The 21,812-nt window shown below is 43.7% G+C and overlaps 2 protein-coding genes across 5 annotated transcripts in view; one reads left to right on the top strand and one right to left on the bottom strand.

Moving 5' to 3' along the window:
• Positions 1–11,154, bottom strand: part of CPEB3 (cytoplasmic polyadenylation element binding protein 3) — a 183,231-nt gene extending 172,077 nt beyond the window's left edge. The window contains exon 1 of one of the 3 annotated variants that reach the window (XM_090056512.1): positions 11,019–11,154. The gene's annotated coding sequence lies outside the window, so the exon portion shown is untranslated. The other 2 variants (XM_090056510.1, XM_090056511.1) reach the window with 2 other exon arrangements.
• A 31-nt stretch (positions 11,155–11,185) lies between these two features.
• MARCHF5 (membrane associated ring-CH-type finger 5) overlaps positions 11,186–21,812 on the top strand; it is a 42,494-nt gene continuing 31,867 nt past the window's right edge. The window contains exon 1 of one of the 2 annotated variants that reach the window (XM_090056519.1): positions 11,186–11,437. Coding sequence is in view for 1 of the 2 variants with exons in the window: in XM_090056520.1 (XP_089912646.1) it covers positions 11,394–11,437 (44 nt within the window). In the remaining variant the exon portion in view is untranslated. The remainder of the gene's footprint in view (positions 11,438–21,812) is intronic. The other variant, XM_090056520.1, reaches the window with a different exon arrangement.

The raw sequence follows: 21,812 nt of genomic DNA, 5'->3' as shown, positions 1-21,812 counted from the left end.
AGTGAAATCATTTAATAATCTGCTCTCCAGTCAGCAGTTCCCCGTTTCCATTTCAATGACCATTTCACCACATCTCTCCACCCTCCTTCTGTGCAATCAATCTGTAGCCTCAGATTATTTTTATTGATTAGGTATTCATGTGTTTTGATGATTGATGTGGCTTTAATAAATTAAATTATATGCTGTTCTATAGATGGTATGTGAGATTAGATGCAACAAATTGGAAATGGTGGCTGCAGTGCTCAAGAAAAATTATACAAATGTGTAATCCATATTAATGGTGGTTCTAGATTTGGTAGTAATGCTCATGCAGATGTCACACAATTTAAGCGTACATTATATTCACATTAGTGCATTATGTTTAGAGAATGGAAGTGTGTACTATGAGTGAAATAAGAGAGATTAACTTGAGAGGGGAAATTTAAGTAGGACTTTCAATTATTTAACTGCTTACTTCCATGCTTTCCACATTTTTGGCTAGTCTGAAATACAACCTTAACTCAAAGCTGTAAAGATGAAACCCTCAGCACTCATTCTAGTCTGTTGTGCCACTCAGTTGCCCACATGGACCAAGATAGATATCTTAATAGATCATCTGAGGAGTCTTGAACTTGACTACCATGGAACTGGTTATTTTGACTGCATGCCATTCCTTTATGTCCCCCCAGACAGCACAGGGGGGTGTCAGGGCAGAAGAGAGTGTTGTCAGAGCATGCATGCAGTTCCCTAGGTAACTTTCCTAACATCTGGAAGCAGAGGGGGAAGCAGTACCCCAACTTCTGGAAGCAAGGGGTGGGGGGGGCGCTGTTGTTCCAAGACAACACAATAGGAGACTGCATTGTACTTAAATTTGCACTGGAAGCCAAAATGGCTCCATCTCATACCACCTTGGGGAAGGACAGAACAGTGTCCTGATTTATCTCATTTTACAGGACTAAATTTTTGTGGGATACTATCCCAATTCTTTTAAAAGCTATGCCTAAATGCTCCAGGTTAAGGTGGATAGCCACCAATATTTACTGGTATCATCCCTTGTATGTCTTCCTGACCAGCTGTAAGACTTCTGAAATGTATTATTCCCCATTCCTCACCAGCCTTGCTTTTCTGCAAGACACCATCTTTTTTTCATAACCTCTTAATGGCCTCATTTCCCTTCTACCATCACCCCAAGACATGGCCCCCAACATATCCTCAAAACAACACTAGTTAAGATCTATGCATTTGACTAATTTTGGGCCCTATTCAGAGAGGCCCTGTAGCTTCCAGCTTATGCAACATCTCAAGTTTAAATACCCTTCCTAGTAATCATGGAACATGATATTATATATTTATAAGTATACATTTTCAGAATCCTATGTCACAATCCAAATATGTGATGAGAGTTTCCAAAAAAAGGAGCATCAAGTGACTGACTGGGTGCCCAGTAGTCAGAGTTTATTCTGGCCTATTGATCCTTGTTGCAATTTGCACTCTGTTTGCAAGGGGTCACAGCCCAGACTGTCAACTCTTAATAAGGAGAGTTTTATTCTTTAGGTCAGCTAAGAAGGTAATGAGAGTTCATGTAAAGGAACATAGCTAAACAGAAAAAGGAAGTGCTTCATGATGAAGACAACAGATTCAGTGCAACTGAAAAGATAATGGCCAGCAGGGAAAAAAAATAAAGAAAACTTTCTCCTACCAATACTCTTTGGCATTCAGGAATGAAAAGGATAATAAGAAGTGCCACATTAATAACATACAAGAAGTTAATTTAATTTGGTATTTTCATTGACCCATATTACAAAAAAACCAAACAACAGATGGACTGAACTTTGTAGTATCGTATTGTTAGAATTAGTTTAATAGCCTGCTCTCCACATGTCCTTCCATAGTATCTGATGAAGTGAGCTTTTGCTTGAGACCTTATGCATCCGATTCAGTTAGCCTATAAGGCACATCTCTACCCTGCATTCTGCCCAACTTTATATCTCATAATTTTACCTTGTGTAGTTTATTCTGGTGTCCTTGCAATTTAATCATAGCTAGTATAGCTGCAACTGCTATCTTTATTCATATACAAATTATGATGATTTATCTTAAAGGTAATTTGAAAAGTAAGAAAGACTACACTAAAAATACCCAAGTTTAATTAATAAAGAAGTTATTTGTCTTTAATTCTGAGACACGGTAAAGAATGACCTCATAATTTGTTATTTATATACTGTTATCACAGCATTACTTCTCCCTTGCCCAAACTGAACTGGAATTGCTTTCACATTGTTCAATTACTCAACTTTGCTTAGATCTCTGAAATTTCTCAATCCTTCCTAGTCTTGTCTAAACAAAATTATTATTATATTGTCACAGTTATTCAGCCCCTTTTCTGGGCCTGCATTACTTCTACTGATCCTTAGGTACTTTCTTCCTTGCTTATAAGCTATTTTACCAGAATGCCTTTAAATTTAAGTAATGTATTACTAATTGATTTTATTACTATATTCTCCTAACATGTATATTATTAAACTTTAAAAAAAGATCATAGGGCCATAGTTAAAGCTCAGTTAGTGTTGCCAACTATCACAATATTGATGCAACTCTCACAAAATGTATAAGGAGTCTCATTTAATATTTATTTTTTGTCTAACCTGAAGTTTTGCTGTTACCTAAAATGGCTGCCATCTCACATTACTATCAATGGGAACGAAGCCACAGACTAACCTCAATAAGATGGCAGTCATCTCCTTTTTACTTGTGCTGGCAAAAAATGATGCTGCTCCTCACAAAGATGGTCAGGCATCTGTTTTTAACAAAGCTGACATCTAGCTGTTGTCAGGTGAGGACCAGGCAGGGACAAACAGTAAAAGGTGCAGGGATAGGGTATATGGAAACAGCAGCAGGGAAGATGAATATGTTAGGGAACCAAGTGGAAACAATAAACTATCAAAGTAATGTGAGGGAAGCAAGACAAGCTGAGCAAATGTATAGTGAAACACAGTTAAGTCAGAAGAAAAAAAATAATGGGCAGAAAACTGAGGGAATATTAAACTCGAGACAGATAAGAGACAGGAGACTATAAAGGAGCACAAAGTAAGAATCCAAGTATAGTAATTGCTGTTAAGGAGATGGGGGAGGGGAATTTGATTTCTTTCTTAATAGTGACTCTTATGATTTTATCTTTTTAGGAATGCCTTTGAAGTTGAAATTTAACACAAAAGTGATCTGACAAATTGAGGATGTGTGACTTGCCTTAATTGTGTGCATTTAGGAAGAAAAGGCAACTGACCAACCAAAAAAAATATAAATTTAAAGTTATATTTATCACATTTCAGAAGCTGTTATGATTTTATGCTTCACAAGTCTTTATAGCACAGCTTTGCAAACCAAGTGTTGTACATTTCACATGACCCTCAAGTTTTTGGTAACCTTGTCATGCCTGTCCATATCTCAGAGACAGAGCAAGGTGTTACCCTTCCTTATGGAATATTTGTGCAAGTAATCATGGGTTCTGGTTTCAACACTCCTAACTGGGTGTTTACAACCTTCATTACCAAGTATGACCTTGTTGGTCTACCATAAGAGGTAAGAAACTAGTATGTCCCACATTTTTCAAATAAGTTAACTGAGAAATAGCGTAATTTCTTAAAGCTGGGCTAAGATTATAACTCAGGTCTCTAGTGGGACAGGTTAAAACTTCAGCCTTACTGTATTTGGGAATAAATGTATTCATCTGGTTTGCTAACCTGCTTGTAAATCAGCACCGGCCACTGGACAACATGTTGCTCCAAGATCATATTATAAATTAGGAACTCTGATACCAGATAGTCTTCTCCTGTTTCACAAACAATTGTGTAATTCATTGGCAAAATGTGCATAATGTCTTCTTCTATGAACCTGTGTATATTTCTAGATTAGGGGGGAAATAGTAATGTTTTAAACAGACTTTGTACCTCCTGTAGCCATGGCAAGCTGCATTTTAAAAGATATGTTATCAGGTCAAAGATCAGCCCCGCTGGGGACCCTTCTCTATACTTTTACAGACTCCTGCAGAAAAGAAGGCAGGGGCATACACAAATAGAGCTTTATCCACTGATCATGTTAATCCATCCATCATGTTCACAGATAAAAGCAATCATCCTGTGGAAGTACCATTATAAGTATATACAGTGCATCATAGAAGTTATTTGAACACTATGGCTTGTGGGCCTGATCTAGCTTGTGGAGCAGGGGCCTCCCTCGTACTGCCTTGCTCACAGCAGGTCACTTCACTTTTGCGACACCCCAACATGGATGGCAGCAAGCAGTAGTGTAGCTGGACAGTTCCTAGTACCGGCCTGCCCTGGACATGAACTGGGTCATTCTGGCCTGGTGCTGGAAATGTTGCCAGCCCCTGCTTTAAGGTATTAACTTTCTGAGTATTAACTGTGCATATTTAAACACTGGCCCGTAGTGACACTATACAAAATCATGTATATCCGTGCGCTGCCAGGAGTGACCAGGAATAATGGTCACAAACTGGCGGAGGGTAAGTTTAGATTAGATATTAGGAGACGCTACTTCACAGTCAGGGCGGCTAGGGCCTGGAACCAGCTTCCAGGGGAAGTGGTGCAGGCTCCTAGCCTGGGGATTTTTAAAAGGAAGTTAGATGAGCACCTTGCCAGGGTCATCTGACCCCGGTGCTCTTTCCTGCTAAGGCAGGGGGTCGGACTAGATGATCTACCTAGGTCCCTTCCGACTCTAGCTACTATGAAACTATGAAACTATGTAGCTATGTTCAAAGTATTTTAGCGTTTGTGCTCCCAGATAGAGTTGCCTAGTTTTTTAAAGTTCCTTTTTCTTTTCTCCTTTTTGCATGGTTACTATAACATGGGAGCACAAAAATGTTTATCCTTGAGATATGCTGAAATGTATTTTCAATCTTATTTCTCCTTTATTTTTCTGAGACCTTATATAAAGAATTTTAAATCAAGCACATAAGGACCCTGGAATAATTATAATTGTTGAAATTACATTAATTGATATTTTAAAGCTGTGTTAATTGGTTCTATTTCTGTATTTTCTCACTTATATTTTATCTAATAGTTTCCCCTAATTTAACAAGTTTAGGTGCTTGATTACAGACTATACTGAAAGCAAAGTAAAAGTAGTATGGGGAAAGATTTTGTCCAAAGATGGACAGGCATTGCCTGGGTAAGTGGTTGAAACTTAACCTATTAAACCTAGTTTTCAAGAAAGCAATCCTTCTTGATTTAAAAAAAAACAACCCTGTAATTTCTGGGACACAGGATGCCACAAAGCATGAGACTCCAGTCAGTACTACCTGTAGGCCACCATTTTGGTAACAGGAATAACTCTTAATCCATCTTCAATTAGATGTGTTCAATGTGAATTACAAGTTATTCCCATTTAACTGATGATTTAGTGATCCCCAGTTGTGTACGCATGCATACAATCTACATTTTGGGAACAATGAATTTATATTTATACTTGAATTTTAAAAGTTGCTTTTAAAGTGGACTAAGCTACCTTAACCTTATTTATGCTAAGAGGCAAATCTGTTTCCAACTACTAGGTGGTTAAGTGACACAGGCCTGTAAAGATGTTTAAATCATGGTGACATGTCTGAACTAGGATACTACAGGACACCCTGGATTATCTGAAGCCTCTAATCTCTTAACCACCATTTTGATTTGATATTACTACATGCGTCTTTGTCCAAGAAGCAACTGAACAGGAAAGCACAGGAGAATGGTATTAAACAGAAGAAGAAAAACTAAAAATTATTCAACTGTCCAAGGGCAGTACTTCACATAGCCTCCTAAGTGAATGGTACCAGACAGAAAAAGCAATTTTAACAGATAGAAAGGCAAATAGAGAGCAACTAGTACATTTATCACAGACAGTGTGTTTCTAAATTGATTTTTGGGGAGTGCTTTCCCAGGGGGTTGGATAACCAAGTTTCTATCTTACTGAGCATGACCTGCTTATGTGCTCACATGCACCTTCCAAACCCAGATAAGCGCTGGTGAAGCTGCTGTCAAGCATACTACAGAGCAGAGGCAAAGAGATCTCATGCATTTGAGTAAGAACAGGTGGGTAGTGTCCCCTCATTGGTGTCCCAGCCAGGATAAACTTACAGTGTTGACACAACTCAGGTGCCTAACTGCTAGCTTATACTCTGACAGAGTATAATTAAAAGTACTTTTTTTTTTTTTTTTAAATTATACCACCCAAGGGTGTTGAGGGAGCTGGCAGGGGTCATTGCAGAGCCCTTGGCCTGGCTGTACGAGCATTTGTGGTCATCTGGTCAGGTGCCGGGGGATTGGAAACTGGCTAATGTGGTCCCAATTTTCAAGAAAGGGAGGAAGGAGGACCAAGTAACTATAGGCCTGTAAGCCTCGCCTCAGTGCTCGGGAAGATCTTGGAGAGAATCATCAAGGAGCACATCTGTGGGGGGCCGGCAGGGGAGATCATGCTTAGGGGCAATCAGCATGGGTTCATCAAAGGCAGGTCCTGCCTGACCAACCTGATTGCCTTTTATGACCAAGTAATTAAATCCTTGGATGATGGTGTTGCCGTGGACATAGTCTTTTTAGACTTTAAGAAGGCCTTTGACGCTGTCTCTTACCGCATCCTCATCAATAAATTAAGCGACTGTGGCATTGATGGCTGCACAGTTGGATGGGTAAAAAATTGGCTGATGGGGCGCACCCAGAGAGTAGTGGTGGATGGGCTGCACTCAACCTGGCAAAATGCAAGCAGTGGGGTACCCCAGGGCTCAGTCCTCAGGCCTGCCCTGTTTAACATCTTCATCAGTGACTTGGACAAGGGGGTAGAAAGCACTCTGTCCAAGTTTGCTGATGACACCAAGATGTGAGGCAAGGTAGACACACTTAAAGGGAGAGAGAGGCTGCAAATATATTTAGACAGACTACAAAAGTGGGCAGACAAGAATAGGATGGGGTTCAACGTAGACAAATGCAGGGTGCCGCACCTTGGGGAAAGAATCCACAGCATACATACAGGCTGGGGAGTTCCCTTCTTGAAAGCACAGAGGCAGAACAGAATTTGACACTTGAAAAGGGATGTGGCCAGCCTGGAGAGGGTTCAAAGGAGGCCATTTGCTTTGTGAGAAGGCAGTAAGACAAGCCCTACGAGGAGAGACTGAGGGACCTGAACCTGTTCAGCCCCAGCAAGAGAAGGCTGAGGGGGGACTTGGTGGCTGCCTACAAACTCATCATGGGAGATCAACAGTGAATAGGTAGAGCCCTTTTCTCCCCAGCACCACCTGGGGTGACAAGGAACAATGGGAATAAGCTGATGAAGAACAGGTTTAGGTTAGCGATCAGGAGGCAATATTTTACAGTTAGGGTGGCCAAAATCTGGAACCAAGTACCCAGGGAAGTGGCCCTCACCCCTACCTTGGCCAAATTAAAGAGGAGGTTGGATGATCACCTGTCTGGGGTCTTGTGAACCCAGCATTCATTCCTGCCTGTGGCAGGGGGTCAGGCTAGATGATCTGTTCAGGTCCCTCCTGACACTATCTACTACGAAACTTTTAATGTACTTTTGTGCACTTCAGCCTTCAGATTAAATCAGTAAAAGCAGTAAGGAGGACCTGCCCATCTTTTATTTTAAGAATTTTAATTTAATTAATGCATTAATTATTTTGTTTCAAGTAGAGTTTAAGTTCTGTTATAAAAGTAAATGGGATTTTTCATTTTCTGTACAAGTATAAGCAAGTTTGTTAATCAGTTCAGCCATTTATCCTTTAGAATCTTAGGAAAGTAGGACTAGAAGCGACTACACAAGGTCATCTAGTCAAGCCCTCTGCTCAAGGCAGGATTGTCCATGACTACACCATCTCAGCCAAGTGTCTGTCCATCCTTCTCTTGAAAATGTCCAAGGATAGACATTTCACAAGTTTTCTAGGTAGCATGTTTAATGCTTGACCACCCTCATAGTTATAAAATTCCTCCTAGTCTCCAATCTCAGTTTCCCATGCTGAAGCTTGAGGACATTACTCCTAGTCCTCTCCCCTACAGCTACAGAGACAAACCCATTTTCATCCTCTTTATAAAAAGTCACCCTTCAGATGTTTGTAGAATGTAGACTATTATTGTCTGTTATCAAAGACTATTATCAAATAACCCTAATTCTTTCAGCCTTTCCCAGGCACCTAATCATTTTTGTTGCACTAGACTTTAATCTGTCCATATCCTTCTTGAAATGTGGGGCCAAAAACTGGACATAGTACTTCAGGTAAGTTCATCAATGCTGATTAGAGTGGAAGAATCATTTCCCCCGATTTGTAGGTGACACTCCTGTTAACACAAATCAGTGTTCAGTTTATAGTCCAGTCTAAACTCCAGAACCTTCTTTGTGGTACTGCAGCCTAGCCAGTCACCCCGCAGTCTGTATCTGTGCATGCAATTATTCCATTTCAAGTACAGGACTTAGGATATACCTGCACTTGTCCTTGTTGACTCAACTGATTGCTTGAGGGCCATTTGTCCAGTCTGTCCAGATAGTTCTAGCCCTACCCTCTAGAGTGACTGCAACTCCCCCCAACTTGATGTCATCCACAAATTTGCTAAGCATGTACTCAATCCCATCATCCAATTAATTAATAAAAAATGGACATGTAGCAGAGATGGTCCCTGGCCAAAGCAGCCAGCAGTCTTGAATCCAAGCCAGCAGCCTAAGCACAAGGCTACAGCAACAGGAGTTTCTGAAATTTAAAGACATGTTAATAGTTCTTGACTCCTCATTTATATGCAACTTTGCATTCCCATTTGAATCACTAGGTAAATGCTATTCTAAATGTCTTGAGTACAATTATTTTTATACAGTTATGAATTATGTTAACTGTTTCTATTAATGCTAGAGCAGGCAAGGGAGAGAATATTTGTCAAAACAAATGGCAGACAGCCTACAGACCTTTCATTCTGGCAAGCTCTGTAGAACTCTATAGACTCTTAAAGCAATCTTTACTCAAAATATTAAGGAACTAAATGTGGTAGAGTGGAAGTGTGTTCCCAGAGGAGCCAGTGAATATAAAGTGCTTCACAAGACTTTCTGCAATTAATCTGCCTAGGCAGACACTTTTGAATTTCCAGAGTTCCACTGAAGTCAACGGTAGCTGAGCAGGTGCCCAAGTCAAGATGTTTGAATGCAGTTGCAAAATTAGTAGCTATGCTTGGAGTTGCATTCTTTGCATTTTCTCCCAAACTTGCTGAAGATTAATGACAGCACAACTCATTTAAAAAATGCAATACATTAACATGGAAAAATACTGAAGAGGTTAGAAGAAAACTCGATCAGACACTTTGGAAAGTAATGGAAATAAGTTTATGTACTTAGTACATAATTTTCTACAATGAGTCCTGGCACAGTAGAAAACTATGCGTTCAAGTAATTCCCCATGTCCAAAAATTTAAATCTTTCATGGCTGTTAATATCTCTTCTTAAAAAGAAAAAAAACCCCTCCTCCATGGAGCATTAATGTAACACCCAAACCATAGACATAATGCAACATTTATCCAAGGCACATCATTTCTGCAGAAAGGCACACATTTGAGAGCGACTGAAGAGGACTAGAAAAGGTCATGGATACATTTGGTAATCCTTGCAGATAGGATTCCTCCCATTCACTTCAGTATTAACTACTGGACATGCTAAAACTTTCAATGTATGCACATGTGTGTATGTTGGTAGTATATACCAAATGGTAATATTAAAATAAAACATGAGAAGGAAGGAATTGATGCTTTTCGAAGTGGGAAGAGCAAGAAGACAGTTGTGACCTTGTCTATACAGGAAAAATATACTGCTTTAGCTAGTATAATACAATGCAAATAGTACAACTCCTTACTTTAGGTGCAGTTATGGTGGTGCAAAGGTGTTTTGCACTGCTATACCAATCCCTATACAAGAAAAATAGAACTATAATGCACCATATACCTATGGCACCAATATAACCCCATAATGGTTCTTTACCACTAACTAGGTCACTAAACTTTATACCCTGACCATTATACCAACAACATTTTCAAGCCTAGACGAGGCCTGAACAAGGGAGTATATAATGCGGGAAGGAAAAAAAAACAAAATACAGAAGGGGGAAAAAAATTAAAATATACTTCAACCAAAGAAAAACGTATGTTCAATTTCAGGTATCCAGTTACGGAACAATTTGCTAACAGTTCAATTAACGCAGGTATCAGACCACATCACAAGACCTTGTTTCTCAGGGATGCTTTTCGGCTCCAGCTAATATTTAATATTAAACCACCAGGCAAAGGAAACAAGCCTCTCCCACGGAGGTGAGGCAAGGTTGGGGTGGGGGGGGAAGTAACCTCTGAAGTTCACTCAGCCCTTCCTGCGCCTGCCCATCTCTACAGCCAGGGCTGCAGTGCCCAGCGCACAACTGTCAGTTCGCTTCAGTTGCCCAGAAACGACTGGTAGTTCGGTGTCGCTGTAGTTGACAAATCGTGAAATATTTTATTAAACGTCAAGACAGACACCCACCGAGACCACAGCGGCGAAGGAACCAGAGGCTCTTCTAGACCAAGCACGAGGTGCTGGTCGCTCCTCAGGGACCCCCGGAGAGGAGACTCCCCAGTGGGGCTGTCACAGACACCGTTCACGGCCATAACCGACCCCCCCGCCCCAGACCAGAGGCAGAGACGAGACGACCCGGGCGCGCACCCTTCTGTACCAGCTCCAACTCCTTACCCACCCGTCTGGGCGCAGCCCCCGCCTCGCCCTTCGCCACAGGCCTGCTCCCCCCACGGCGGGAGCTGCTCGCACCGGCGCGCGCCTCTTGGAGAGTGCCTGGGGGTCCCTTCCCCCTCTCGTTTCCGAGCGGCTGCGGGGTATGAAGCAAATTCCCTCCCTTCAGGGGAAGCGGCGGCGGGGGCTCCGCTCAGCTCCCCCGGGGCGAGGGGGCAGCGAGGGGCTCGGTGCTGACCTTTCCCTCAGCGAGCGTGGCCATCCCACCGCCGCCACTACTGCCGTCCCCCTGGGAAGGCGGCGCCTACCTGCCCGCGAGCGGCAGCCGGGACGCCGGCCCCGAGGGCCTTTAAATCCCCTCCGCCGCGGGCGGCGCCAGGACTACATCTCCCAGGGGGCCGCGCGCACCGCCCGGCATCGCCGATGGGGGGCGGGGCCGCGCCGCCTGACCTCACAGAGGAGCCAGCCCCACCCCCTGTGCGGCGCTGCGCAGCGCGTGGGGAGTCTGGGCCTGCGCCCGCCGCAGCTTCCTCCGTCGCGCTGGGCCCCGTCCTAGTCCCCGGAGGGGCCACCGGGACGGCGCGGGAAGGAGCCGCTGTCTCTGCTAGGCTCTGGGCCCGGGGCTAAGCCGGCCGCTCTGCCTGTGCTGCGGTGGCGGGGCCTGCGCGCCCCCGGCCCTGGGGATGTCGGAGCCGGCGGGCTCGGCGCTGCAGCAAAGCATGGACAGGTGCGGGAGAGGGGGAGGGATGTGGGGGGAGCCTGGACCGGTCGGTGGTTCCGCCGGCCTGGCCCCGGGGGTCGCGGGGCGGAGCGCTGCGCTGCGGTCCGGGTTCAAGTTTCACTTCCGGTCTCGGCCACTAGGTCTGTTGCTTTAAACACATCGCTCGACCCGCCGATGTCTCCCTTCGTGGTCTGTGAAACGGTGGTTACCCGACGGCTTAGCCCTCTGGGATGTTGTGAGGCTCAGGAATATTTAATAAGAGAAAAAAAGACTTCTGTGTGGGATCTTGTATTGGACCAGCCTCATGGTTGGGGTAGACTTAGATGCGTTTCTGAGGAGCAAGCATTCTTCTCCACACCTTCCTTGGCTTTTAAAATACTTGGGTACAAAGCTGTTTGGGGTGCTTTGATAGATTTTTGGAAGGGTCGTAAAGGCAAAGAATAATCACTGTTGAGTTAAAGAGGAAACTGCAGGGACTGGAGGTAGGGCAGTAAAGAGTGTAACATATCTAGATATATGTTAGAAAATCCTGATGGGGAAACAATGGGATTGTGTGTTTTTGTTGTTGTGTTTTGCTGTATAAAGTGAGTGGGATGGCCAGTTAACTTGAAAGTGTTACTTTTGTTTACATTTCCAAATCAAATGCATCAGAAAAAAGATTAAGTACTTCTACCCCACCAAATAAAGGTTGAGAGGTCTAAAGGCACAGTTTTGAGCCAACAAAGAACTCTTGAAAAAGAAAAAGAGCAGAAAGCTGATCATCTTGATGTTGATTTCAGGCTTGTTGGCCCACCTTTTGAAGCATCAGGGAGATGCCATCAGGCTTTTATCACAAGGAATCAAAAAAGGACACATACACCGTGTTTTTTCTTCTTTACAGGTTATCTTTAAGGAGAGTGAATTAGTGAAATACAGGCTGTTAATGGTGAATAAGGAAAATTAAACTATATGAACAGAGCTCTAGGAAGCACTGAAAGTTGCAAAGAAGAGTTTAAGTTAGAGGTACACCAGTATATTGGTTTGTACTAGACCGGCACCAATAAAAGGAAAATCAGCATTATTGACAGTCGGCTTTTTTGGCCCATGTAACAGGTAATGTCACTGATAAATGCTGTGTACATATGCACAGTCACAGCATGCACACGGCCAGGAATGCAGCCCTGTAGCTTGGAAAGCAGCATCCCGCCAGTAAATCTGCGGAGAGGAAAGGCGTTGGGGTGGGGGCAGACCAAGGCCCCCACAGTGAGGGACGGAGTGGGTCTGAGGCAGGGGCAGGCACTACCCAGCCAGGGCAGGGTACAAGACAGAGCCGCGGGATGGCAGATTGTCCAGAGGGCATGAGGGAGTAGGGAGGGGGCAGCTCCCCACTGCTGCGTGTACCACCCCCCCCCGATTTGTACGCAAGGTGAGGGTGGGCTACACACAGGGAGGGTGGGGTAGGTGGCAGTGGCACTGGGAAGGGGAGCTATGGGAAAGCAACAGTCACCCCAGAGTTCTCTGTAGACCCTTCCCAGCACTACCACTGCCTGCCCTGAGTGCAGCTCCGGCTTAGCCCTTGGCTCACCAAAACTTAAGTGGTCTGGCAGCTGAAATAATTGCCCGCTCCTCCTTTAGAAAATACCTTATCCTTAGTTTTTTCATCATAACTCACTATTAACTTTTGTTGTTGTTGTTGCAGTTAGAGGTGCACCAATACATCAGTCCGATATCAGATTGGTACCGATATGAAGAAAATTTGCTGTATCGGATATTGGCCCAATGGGACCGATAATTTGGCTGATAAATGCTTGTGCTGCGCGTAGCCAGAAGCAGAGCCTGGCAGTGTGGAGAGCTACCTCCAGCTGGTCAGTCTGTTATGGTAGAAAGGGAAGGGGGAGAGGAGAAATGTGGTGGGGGTGGGTGGGCAGAACAACACCTCCTGCAATGAAAAAGGGGAAGAGCATGGGCGGGTGGGCATGGGGGGGGCTCCCACCGCTGCTTGCACCCCTGTGGGGGGGCCAGATCTGTGTGGGGCAGGGTGGGTTGGCGGGCTTGAGCCGGGGCTGCGTGGGGCTCTTCTCGGCAGGGGCTGGACTGGGAGTGGACGTTGGGAGGATGCTGCATCCACCCCAGATTTTGCTGCAGCTCAGGTCACAGTGCTGCCGCCGCCAGCCACTGGTGCTGCCCTGGTCTTCCCGGCACATGGGTGGAGGCAGGGCATTGAGCCAGAGCAGTGCCTGATGGCACCGGTGAAATTTGCGGTGGATGCAGCATCATTCCAGCGCGGCTAACACCCACTCTGAAACGAGCCCCTGCTGAGAAGAACCCTGAGCAGCCTACCCTACCTCGCCCTCTCCTCTCTCTTCCTCTCCGCACTTGCAGTTCCATCAGTTGAAATGCTCTGTAAAGGGCTCACAGCACTTTGTTTAAAAAATGATTGAAGTGTTGGAAGTCTCCACCATATCAGGTGAATTTGATGTGCTAAGTGATTGGGGTATAAGCATTTGAACAAATACTTGCATACAACCAATTGATTGTGGATGCAAGGGTGCCTTCTAACATCCTAGCATACCCTGCTCACCTCTCCCTTTCCCTTCTTTCCTCCCCCCAAAGGAAAGCTCTGTGATTTGGGCTGCAGCCCTAGTGGCAGAAAGCCCTTTCTACTAACAGCTGAGGGGCTGAGAGCCCAGTGCTTCTCTACAGCCCAGAGGACCTGGAGCTGTCACCACCCCCCCCAAGTACTGGTGGGGGAAGCCACCTGCCAGCACTGAACTCTGCCCCTCTCGTTGTCCAGAGCACCCTTAACAACCTGTACACAACCTATCTCCACTGTCCCTGGAGACCCTTGATTATGCCAGTGCAGCCTGGCTCAACCCTGGCATCCCTGCTCTGGACCCTACATCCTACTGCCCTCTCAGGAGGACATGGTCTTCCCCAGGGAGCTCCCCCAACATTCTGCCCAGACATGGGCTGTTTCAGCCCTGCTCCCCTTCTTGGAGACCCCCACCCTTTCCACAACCCTTCTATTTGCCCTCCCCTGCCATGTTCTCTTCATAGACCCTACCAGGACCACTGGGCCATGTCGGCAGTGAAGGGGTGGGGTCTGGCCGATTAGCACCACTTCATCCTACCTCCAGATTGCACGGCTCTTGCTTCCACTGGGTTCAGGGTCCCCTGACCTTACCAACTTCTCCCCTCCCCATTACCATGGATACAGTCTGCCCTTGCCTCCATGAGGCCCAGAGATCCTGGACCCCCCACCCTCCCCAGTGCACAGCCACTGATTGGCCTGCCCCCAGACCCCTGTTTCCAGACCCCCAGACATCTCCCCATGGACTGTAGCTCAAGGACTGGGGAGTTGTTGAAGAGCAGCAGTCTGTGCTGGATCCAACAGATGGTTCTCCTGGAGGGGAAACTGATGTGCTTGAGAAGACAAGAGTCCTGCTCTGGTCTGCTGTCTGACGGCTTGAAAGGTTTAAAGAGGTGGGGTCCCTTGGGGCATCAGTCAGTTGGCTCTGACCTGTGCTCTGGGCCCGTCTCACCTGTATCCAGGCAGACAGAAGAGCCTGCAAAGCATGTTGGGATGTGTGCTCTGTCTCTCCTGACTGGGTGCTTTTAGCATAGCAGGCTGTCTGTAGAGCAGTGGTCTCCAAAGTGGGGTGTGCAAGACAATCCACTGGGGTGCAGGAAGAAAATATTAGAACTTCTATTTCTATTTATATAAATATACAGATATTGGGGGTGCATGCTCAAAAATTTTTTACTGCTAGGGGTGCGCAATCAAAAAAGTTTGAAGACCACTGCTGTAGAGCGGGCAAACAACCCTTTGCACTTATGTACAAGTTATTAAGCCATTTGAAAATCAACTGGCTGAACTTCAACTGATTGATTTAAAGGCTTATATGCACATGCCTTAGGGGCTAACTGGTTCAGAGAGGTACAGATATCTAACAGGTCGCTCTGCCCTGCCTTCTTCCTGAATTCAGATACACCACTTAACTAAACTGTCTGTACTAATTCATGTTCAACAATGTCATACAAGCTGTAATAAATTAATATCAAACAATTTCCATCAAAACTGTATAGAAATGCATTGCAGAAATCACAGTGTCCATTAACAGGGTAATAGTGGATTGTTGTATGCTACAGTATAACCTCATAAATCTGGCGTTCTCAGGACTGAAAACCTGCTAAAAAATTGAAAATTCTGGATTTTTGAAATGGGGGCGGGGGGTGGTCAGGGAAGGAGGGAGTGAGGCTGGGGTAGGGAAAGGGTGGGGGGAGGGGCATGGCGCAGCTAAGCAGCTGCAGGCTGTATTGGCTACTTGGGGCTGCAGCAGGGAGCAAAGTGGAGGGAACTGTCAGTGGGTGTAGGGCATGAGTCATGCTGCTATGTGCAGCCTGGGAGGGCTGCAGGGTCTGCACCAGGCTCTTCCTGGGGGACATGTGCCCCCGGATCTGCATGCTGGATGAAATCAGGCTGGGGCCAGCCAGCAGCAGCATTGGGCTCTTTCTGGTGCATGGGGCAGGTGGTGGTGACACTAGGAAGGGGGCTGCAGCCACCACAAAATTCACCGTAGCAACCTGCCCTCTCAGCACTTGCCCTAGCACTGCAGTGGCAGCCTGCCCTTGTCCCACACTCAGGTCCAGGGGCATGCGCCCCTCAAGAAGAGCCCGGCGCAGCCCCCAGCCTGCAGCCCTCCTAGGTTGCATGCAGCAGCAAGAGCCTTCCCTCTGCTTTGGTCCCGCTGCAGTCCTGGAAGCAGCCGATGACACCTGCCTGCAGTGCTGGATTTTTGAGAATTCTGGAATTTTGAATTCTGGATATATGAAGTTATACTGTATATGATTCTTGTACATTTTATGTGGCAAAGTGATTCTTATATGGCTGAATCCCTTTCAGGCCAACCTCAGGGAAGGAAATAATATATAATCATTGAAAATACAGGAAGATTTTTAAATAGTTAAAATTTAGATAAAGAGGTGCAGTTTATGAATAAGATATTTATGCTTTTTTTTTTCTTTCAAAAAGATCTTACAAATAAGTAGGACTTTGTTTCTCAATCTTTATTCTGTGGTTCTTCGTTGGGACACTGATTGACTGAAAGGGAAGATAGTATCCTTCACTGGCACTGACACTGAATTTGTTGCCATTTAGATTCTCCATCTTTCTTCCTTGACTTGTAGCCTGGTTTTTCACTGAGTCAAAAGCATATTTGATCTATTAAGCTTTTTCACATAGTAAACACTGTTCAGTTGCATTTTGAATACAAGCATGAGTTTGAATAGTTTGATGAGCCTTTGCAATACAAGTTTTATTAGCTACTAACTGGGATTAATTTTCCTGCTGTAGTCTGCAGACTTCATTATTCAATCTTTCTGTTACCTTAGTAACCAAAAATCCAAATTGAGAGTAAGGCCTTAGTGCCACTTCCAGAACACAGGAAGATCTGGTCCTCCTTACAATCAAAGATTTCCTTCCTTAAATCATAAACATCAAAACTCAAAACATATACCTAACTAGTCTCTGTGACCAGAGTTTACTCATGTATAAATCCTTGCAGGATTTGGGCTATATCAGCAGAAACAGACTGATTCACAGACTGGATACCAGGGGTGCACTGATAGAGATTTTGGGGCCTGATTTTTAAGGAGGCATATCAGCTAATGTCTGTCTGATTTCCGATACAGCTGCATGCAGCTGGTAAGTCTATAGTGGAGGAAGGAGGGAAAAGGTGTGGTGGGGCAGATCAGTGTCCCCTGCAGTGGGGCTGGGGCAGGCACTGCCCAGATGGGGTTGGTCAGGGTGCGGAACAGAGCCACGCTTGTCCAGGGTGTGTGCGTGGTGTGGTATGGGGCAGCAGCTCTCTACAGAGTGGGGCAAGGTGGGCTGGGGTTGTGCTGGGCTCTTCCTGGTGCATGACAAGGTTTGGCCAGGGCAGGCAGCACTGGAAGAGGGACCTATGGCAAAATTTGGGGTGGCTCCAGTCCTCACATAACCCTCCTTCCAGTGCAGCCACTACCTACCCTGCGCACAGCCTGGCCCAGCCCTGTCCCCGTGTGGAGGAACAGCCCCCACTTGTGCCCTCCCAGGGTACGTGCAGCTACAGGAGCTGCTGCACCCCACACCTTCCAGACAAGCCTCGGCTGGGCAGTGCTTGTCCCAGCCCCTGCCCCACTCCTTCCCTCACTGCAGGGGTGGAATTGATCTACCTCGCCACGCCTCTTCCTTCCCCACTCCCCTTCCACCGCTATAAACTTATCAGCTGCACACAGCTCTCCAAGCTGCAAGGGTGTGCTCCTCGCTGCCTACGTGTTGCGCTGGGGCTGTGCACATGCATGGGCATTCATCGGCCACATCAGGCCGATTTTTTTTTTTCCAATGCAATCAATTTTCTTTATATCGGTGCTGGCCTGATACTGGACTGATGTATCCATGCACCTACTGAATACTTAGTTTATGAAGAATTAAGTTCCACAAACTGACCCTTCTATCCAAAGAGGTATTCTAGCCAATCCATTCTGCTATTATTGACCCCACATACTCTTTCAGTCACCTTCAGATAGAAATAGCCAGTTTCTTTTCTGCTGCTTCTGTCAGTAGAGATTTGTCTGTTCTTTGGAGCTCCAGCAGCATCCAGAAGTACAGTAAAAGCTCTGTTATCTGGCATCTCCCAGGAATGCCGGTTAATCAGATATTTTGGTTAATCAGATGTGCACTGTCTGGTGCACTGCCTGGTGTCTGTGTGTTGGGGGACAGGGAGGGCGGCCCTGCGCAGGCTGCTTTGCCCTGGGCCAAAGAAGTGGCAAAGAAAAACTCTGCTTGCGGCAGGGAATCCCGGAAGTGGTACTTCCAGTTTCACTTTTGCCACATCCCTCAGATGCCAGTTAATAGAGTTTTCCAGCTAATAAAGTGCCGGTTAACACAGCTTTTGCTGTATGTGGCTTTTGCGGGAACAGGTTTTGGCTTTGTCTCAAGAGGAAATGTGTGAGTGATGGTTGGACCTCTTGGGTCTGTTTGTTGTAGCAGAAGCAGGAGTGCCTGGTTTCTGTTAGCCTGTATCTTTCTGCAACTGGTATGAGACTACCTTAGAGGCTCCTTCTCATCTCCACCTTGTGTTTCTGCAGCTAGGTCCCCTGGTTCTTTCTTCTCCAACTGGAGCTACTGCATAGCTTCTTTAGCAGCAGATTTGTATCTTTCTTGTTAAAAAACAAAAACTAAACCACCATCTAACAATATATTGTAACCAGATTATTAAAGACTGTTAAGATTGCTTATGTAAACAAAGTTAAATGCAAAATCTGCCCATTCAGATCTTAAAAGCAAGGAGGTGACACTTGCATACTATGTAAACCAATCTTAGATAAAATATCATGCCTCTGCATAGAATCCCTTGTGCATTATATATTTAAAAAGCAAAATGCAAGCAGCAGATTTCTTAAACTTGGGTTATAGTGCCAAACCTAATTCTTACAGCATCAGCAAGAGCTTATTTTGCATTGGCTAAATACAGGAAATTAGCGAAAAGAAAATAACTATCTTTAATTTCAGCAGTGATTTATCTTGGACCTTTTTCATATGCTTGTTAACTGGCAAATCTGTCTGCTGTCTTCGTCACCTGAAGAAAGTAAATAAATACCACTCTGAATATTCGAGACAAATTGATTTTCTGCAGCATTTCTTCATGTACATCCCTTGTTATCAAGAGTTCCAGAAAGTTATGGACTGTGTTTATGGTGAATTACATGTGTAGGTTATTAACAGAGATGTACAGCTAATGTGAAATTTAGAAATTCAGAAAAACTGAATGCCGATCTCTTTCACGCTCTTGCACAATAAAAGTAATATATATATTATCTTAGACATCTACTTAAATATGTTTCAAGTGTAATCAGTAGTTACTTAATTAACTCTTGCTTACTAGCCAACCAAACTCTTACAGTTGTGGGCAAATGTCATTATTTAGGCTGTAAAATTAGTATTCAGTTTGCATTGCCAAAACACTTAGCAAGAGATGGTTGGCATAGTTGTACCCCAAGGAAAAAAAATCACAGTACAAAGGGTCATTTATTATGTGCATAATATGATCATTAATGTATGGATCAGGAAAATTACTACTGAATCATAATGTATTTGGCATATATTGAAGAATAGGTAAAGTTAAAATCATAAATTTATTCCCTCTTAGAAAAAGTGATATATCAACGTTTTGAAACGTCTAATATTCTGTTTTACTGTATGTAACCCATGTGCAAACAAGGAGCAGATCATCAACTCAATAGTACTCATTTTAGAGAAGAATTTAGTGGGACTAATAATGTTCTTTTGGTGTGCTTTTGCAATTACAGTGAATTAGTAACTGTTTAGGAGAAATTCTGCTATTTGCTGCCCAGGAGTTACTTTGATCTGAAGAATGAGCAAAGTAAATTTAAATTCTTTTGGAGGGGTCTCTATTTAGAGGATTTCTTGTCCAATATGAATATGAAGTTTGTGGACTTCTAGTTATCACTTGTTTCAGCAATAGAACTAGATGTGGATGAGTTTTACAGAAATTATGCAGAGGTATGAAATGATAGCTCATCCAGACTTTTCAGTTCTGAAGGCTGGTATTAAATCCATGGATATCTGAAAAAAAGGGTGGCTGTCTTTGTTGGGTTGTGTTGGGATTCTGGCTTGCTCTTCTGTCTCAGAGATCTTGAAATAATTTGTCATTTTAATGTAAATTTAAACTGTTGTTAACATTCTATCAAAACAGTTCATAAAGTGCTTAGATTCATAAGTTATGTAGCCACTCTTCTGGGGAAATATAAACATGTAACTACTGAATTGCTTTAATACTGGATAGAGAACCTCCAATCCAAATTTCAGATAAGAAAACAGGCTGCCAAACCTCTCTTGTAGTCATAAGCAAAAATTTATTTTATTTACTTTTTTAAATTTACTTAATTGCATTGTAGGCCTTAACTCAAGAACTAACATATGATTCATATCTTTTGTTTCTTGATTGGCTGCAGGATGGATTCCATTTAAAACAAATTGATTTAAATCATGCTTTAAATCACTGGTCAGGAAGCCTTGATTTAATCATTGTTTTCTACCAAAGATGCATTCTTGTTGTTTGTTATCTTTTATTCATTTAACTTTTTGAAACTTTGCACTTTTAGGGAAAGGTAAGGGCTTGACTTTGTGTACAATAACTTTCAGAAAGACAATAGAGCTGATGGGTAGGTAATCGGGTTTGTTGTCTCTCATCTCCATATACTGCTGTTATCAAGGATATTATTGCTGGACACAAATCCACAGTTTAAGAACTGGAACTAAGTATCACAGAGCTTAATGGGATCTTTTCTAGACTGAGCACTGAGTCCCACTTGGTAGAGTGGCTTTCTTTAATCTATAGAGTAGCCTTTGGGAACCCCATAAGATTGGGCCTCTAATATAGTCCATGGCCTTTTGTGACTTATTTACAACCTTTTTAGAAAAGTTTTACATGAATATATTATCTCAAATGGTATATAATTAGAAATTATAATCCCTATTCCATGATGATATCTTTGAGTTTTAACGTATCTTAAATTAAAACCACCTTTTATATAAGTTTATTTAAAAAAAATCTTAAAATAAAAAGTACAATTAAATAAAAAAATCTGATTTAAATGTAAAAATCTGATTTTTTTTATTTTTTATTATTATTATTATTATTATTATTATTTTTAATTGTTGATTTTTATTGACCCCAATTGGCTGACATGCTTAATTAACAAGGATGAAAATGAAAGCCTTTCTTCTGTTTACAGTCCCCTTTTAAATAGCACTTTATAGTATGGGACACCGAAGAACTTGTTGGCAACAGGAGTTAGCTGTCTTCAACTACCTGTCGATCAAATTTAACACAGCAAAGTCCTGTGATGGTTAGATATTCCGCCACTAGATGGTGCCTCCATGACAATTTCATTTCTTGGTGGGCTTGGCAGGCTGGATAAAATCTCTTAGTCCTTATCCAGCCCATGAGCCATAGATTGCCAACCCCAGCTCTAGAATATAGGACAGTTTCTATAGTCATGGATTCTTGCTATTTTCAGGCATTCCTGTTGATGGGAAATGGGTATTATAGGATGAAAAAAAAATTAATTTGTATATTTGGGTCCAAAAATCTCCCCTTGATACCTAACCCTATTGTCATATATTGTAGCTATTCTTTCAAGGAAATGACTTTATATGAAAATTTAGATACAGCATAACGGTAGAGAATGATGGTTATCTTGGATATGGGAGAGGAGGATGAAGTTTTGTGACACAAAAAACATTAGGGATGTTGGGCTTTTTAAAGACAATATTACTTTTTGATTTAACAGAAAACAGATTTCAGCACATCTGTTTAAAATTGTATCATACTTTTGA

The sequence above is a fragment of the Crocodylus siamensis genome, chromosome 7 (genome assembly GCF_052110815.1).
Source record: "Crocodylus siamensis isolate JL-2025a chromosome 7, ASM5211081v1, whole genome shotgun sequence".
NCBI classification, from domain to species: Eukaryota; Metazoa; Chordata; order Crocodylia; family Crocodylidae; genus Crocodylus; species Crocodylus siamensis.
Note: the sequence above shows the minus strand (reverse complement) of the source record. Positions and strands in the feature narration are given on the sequence as shown.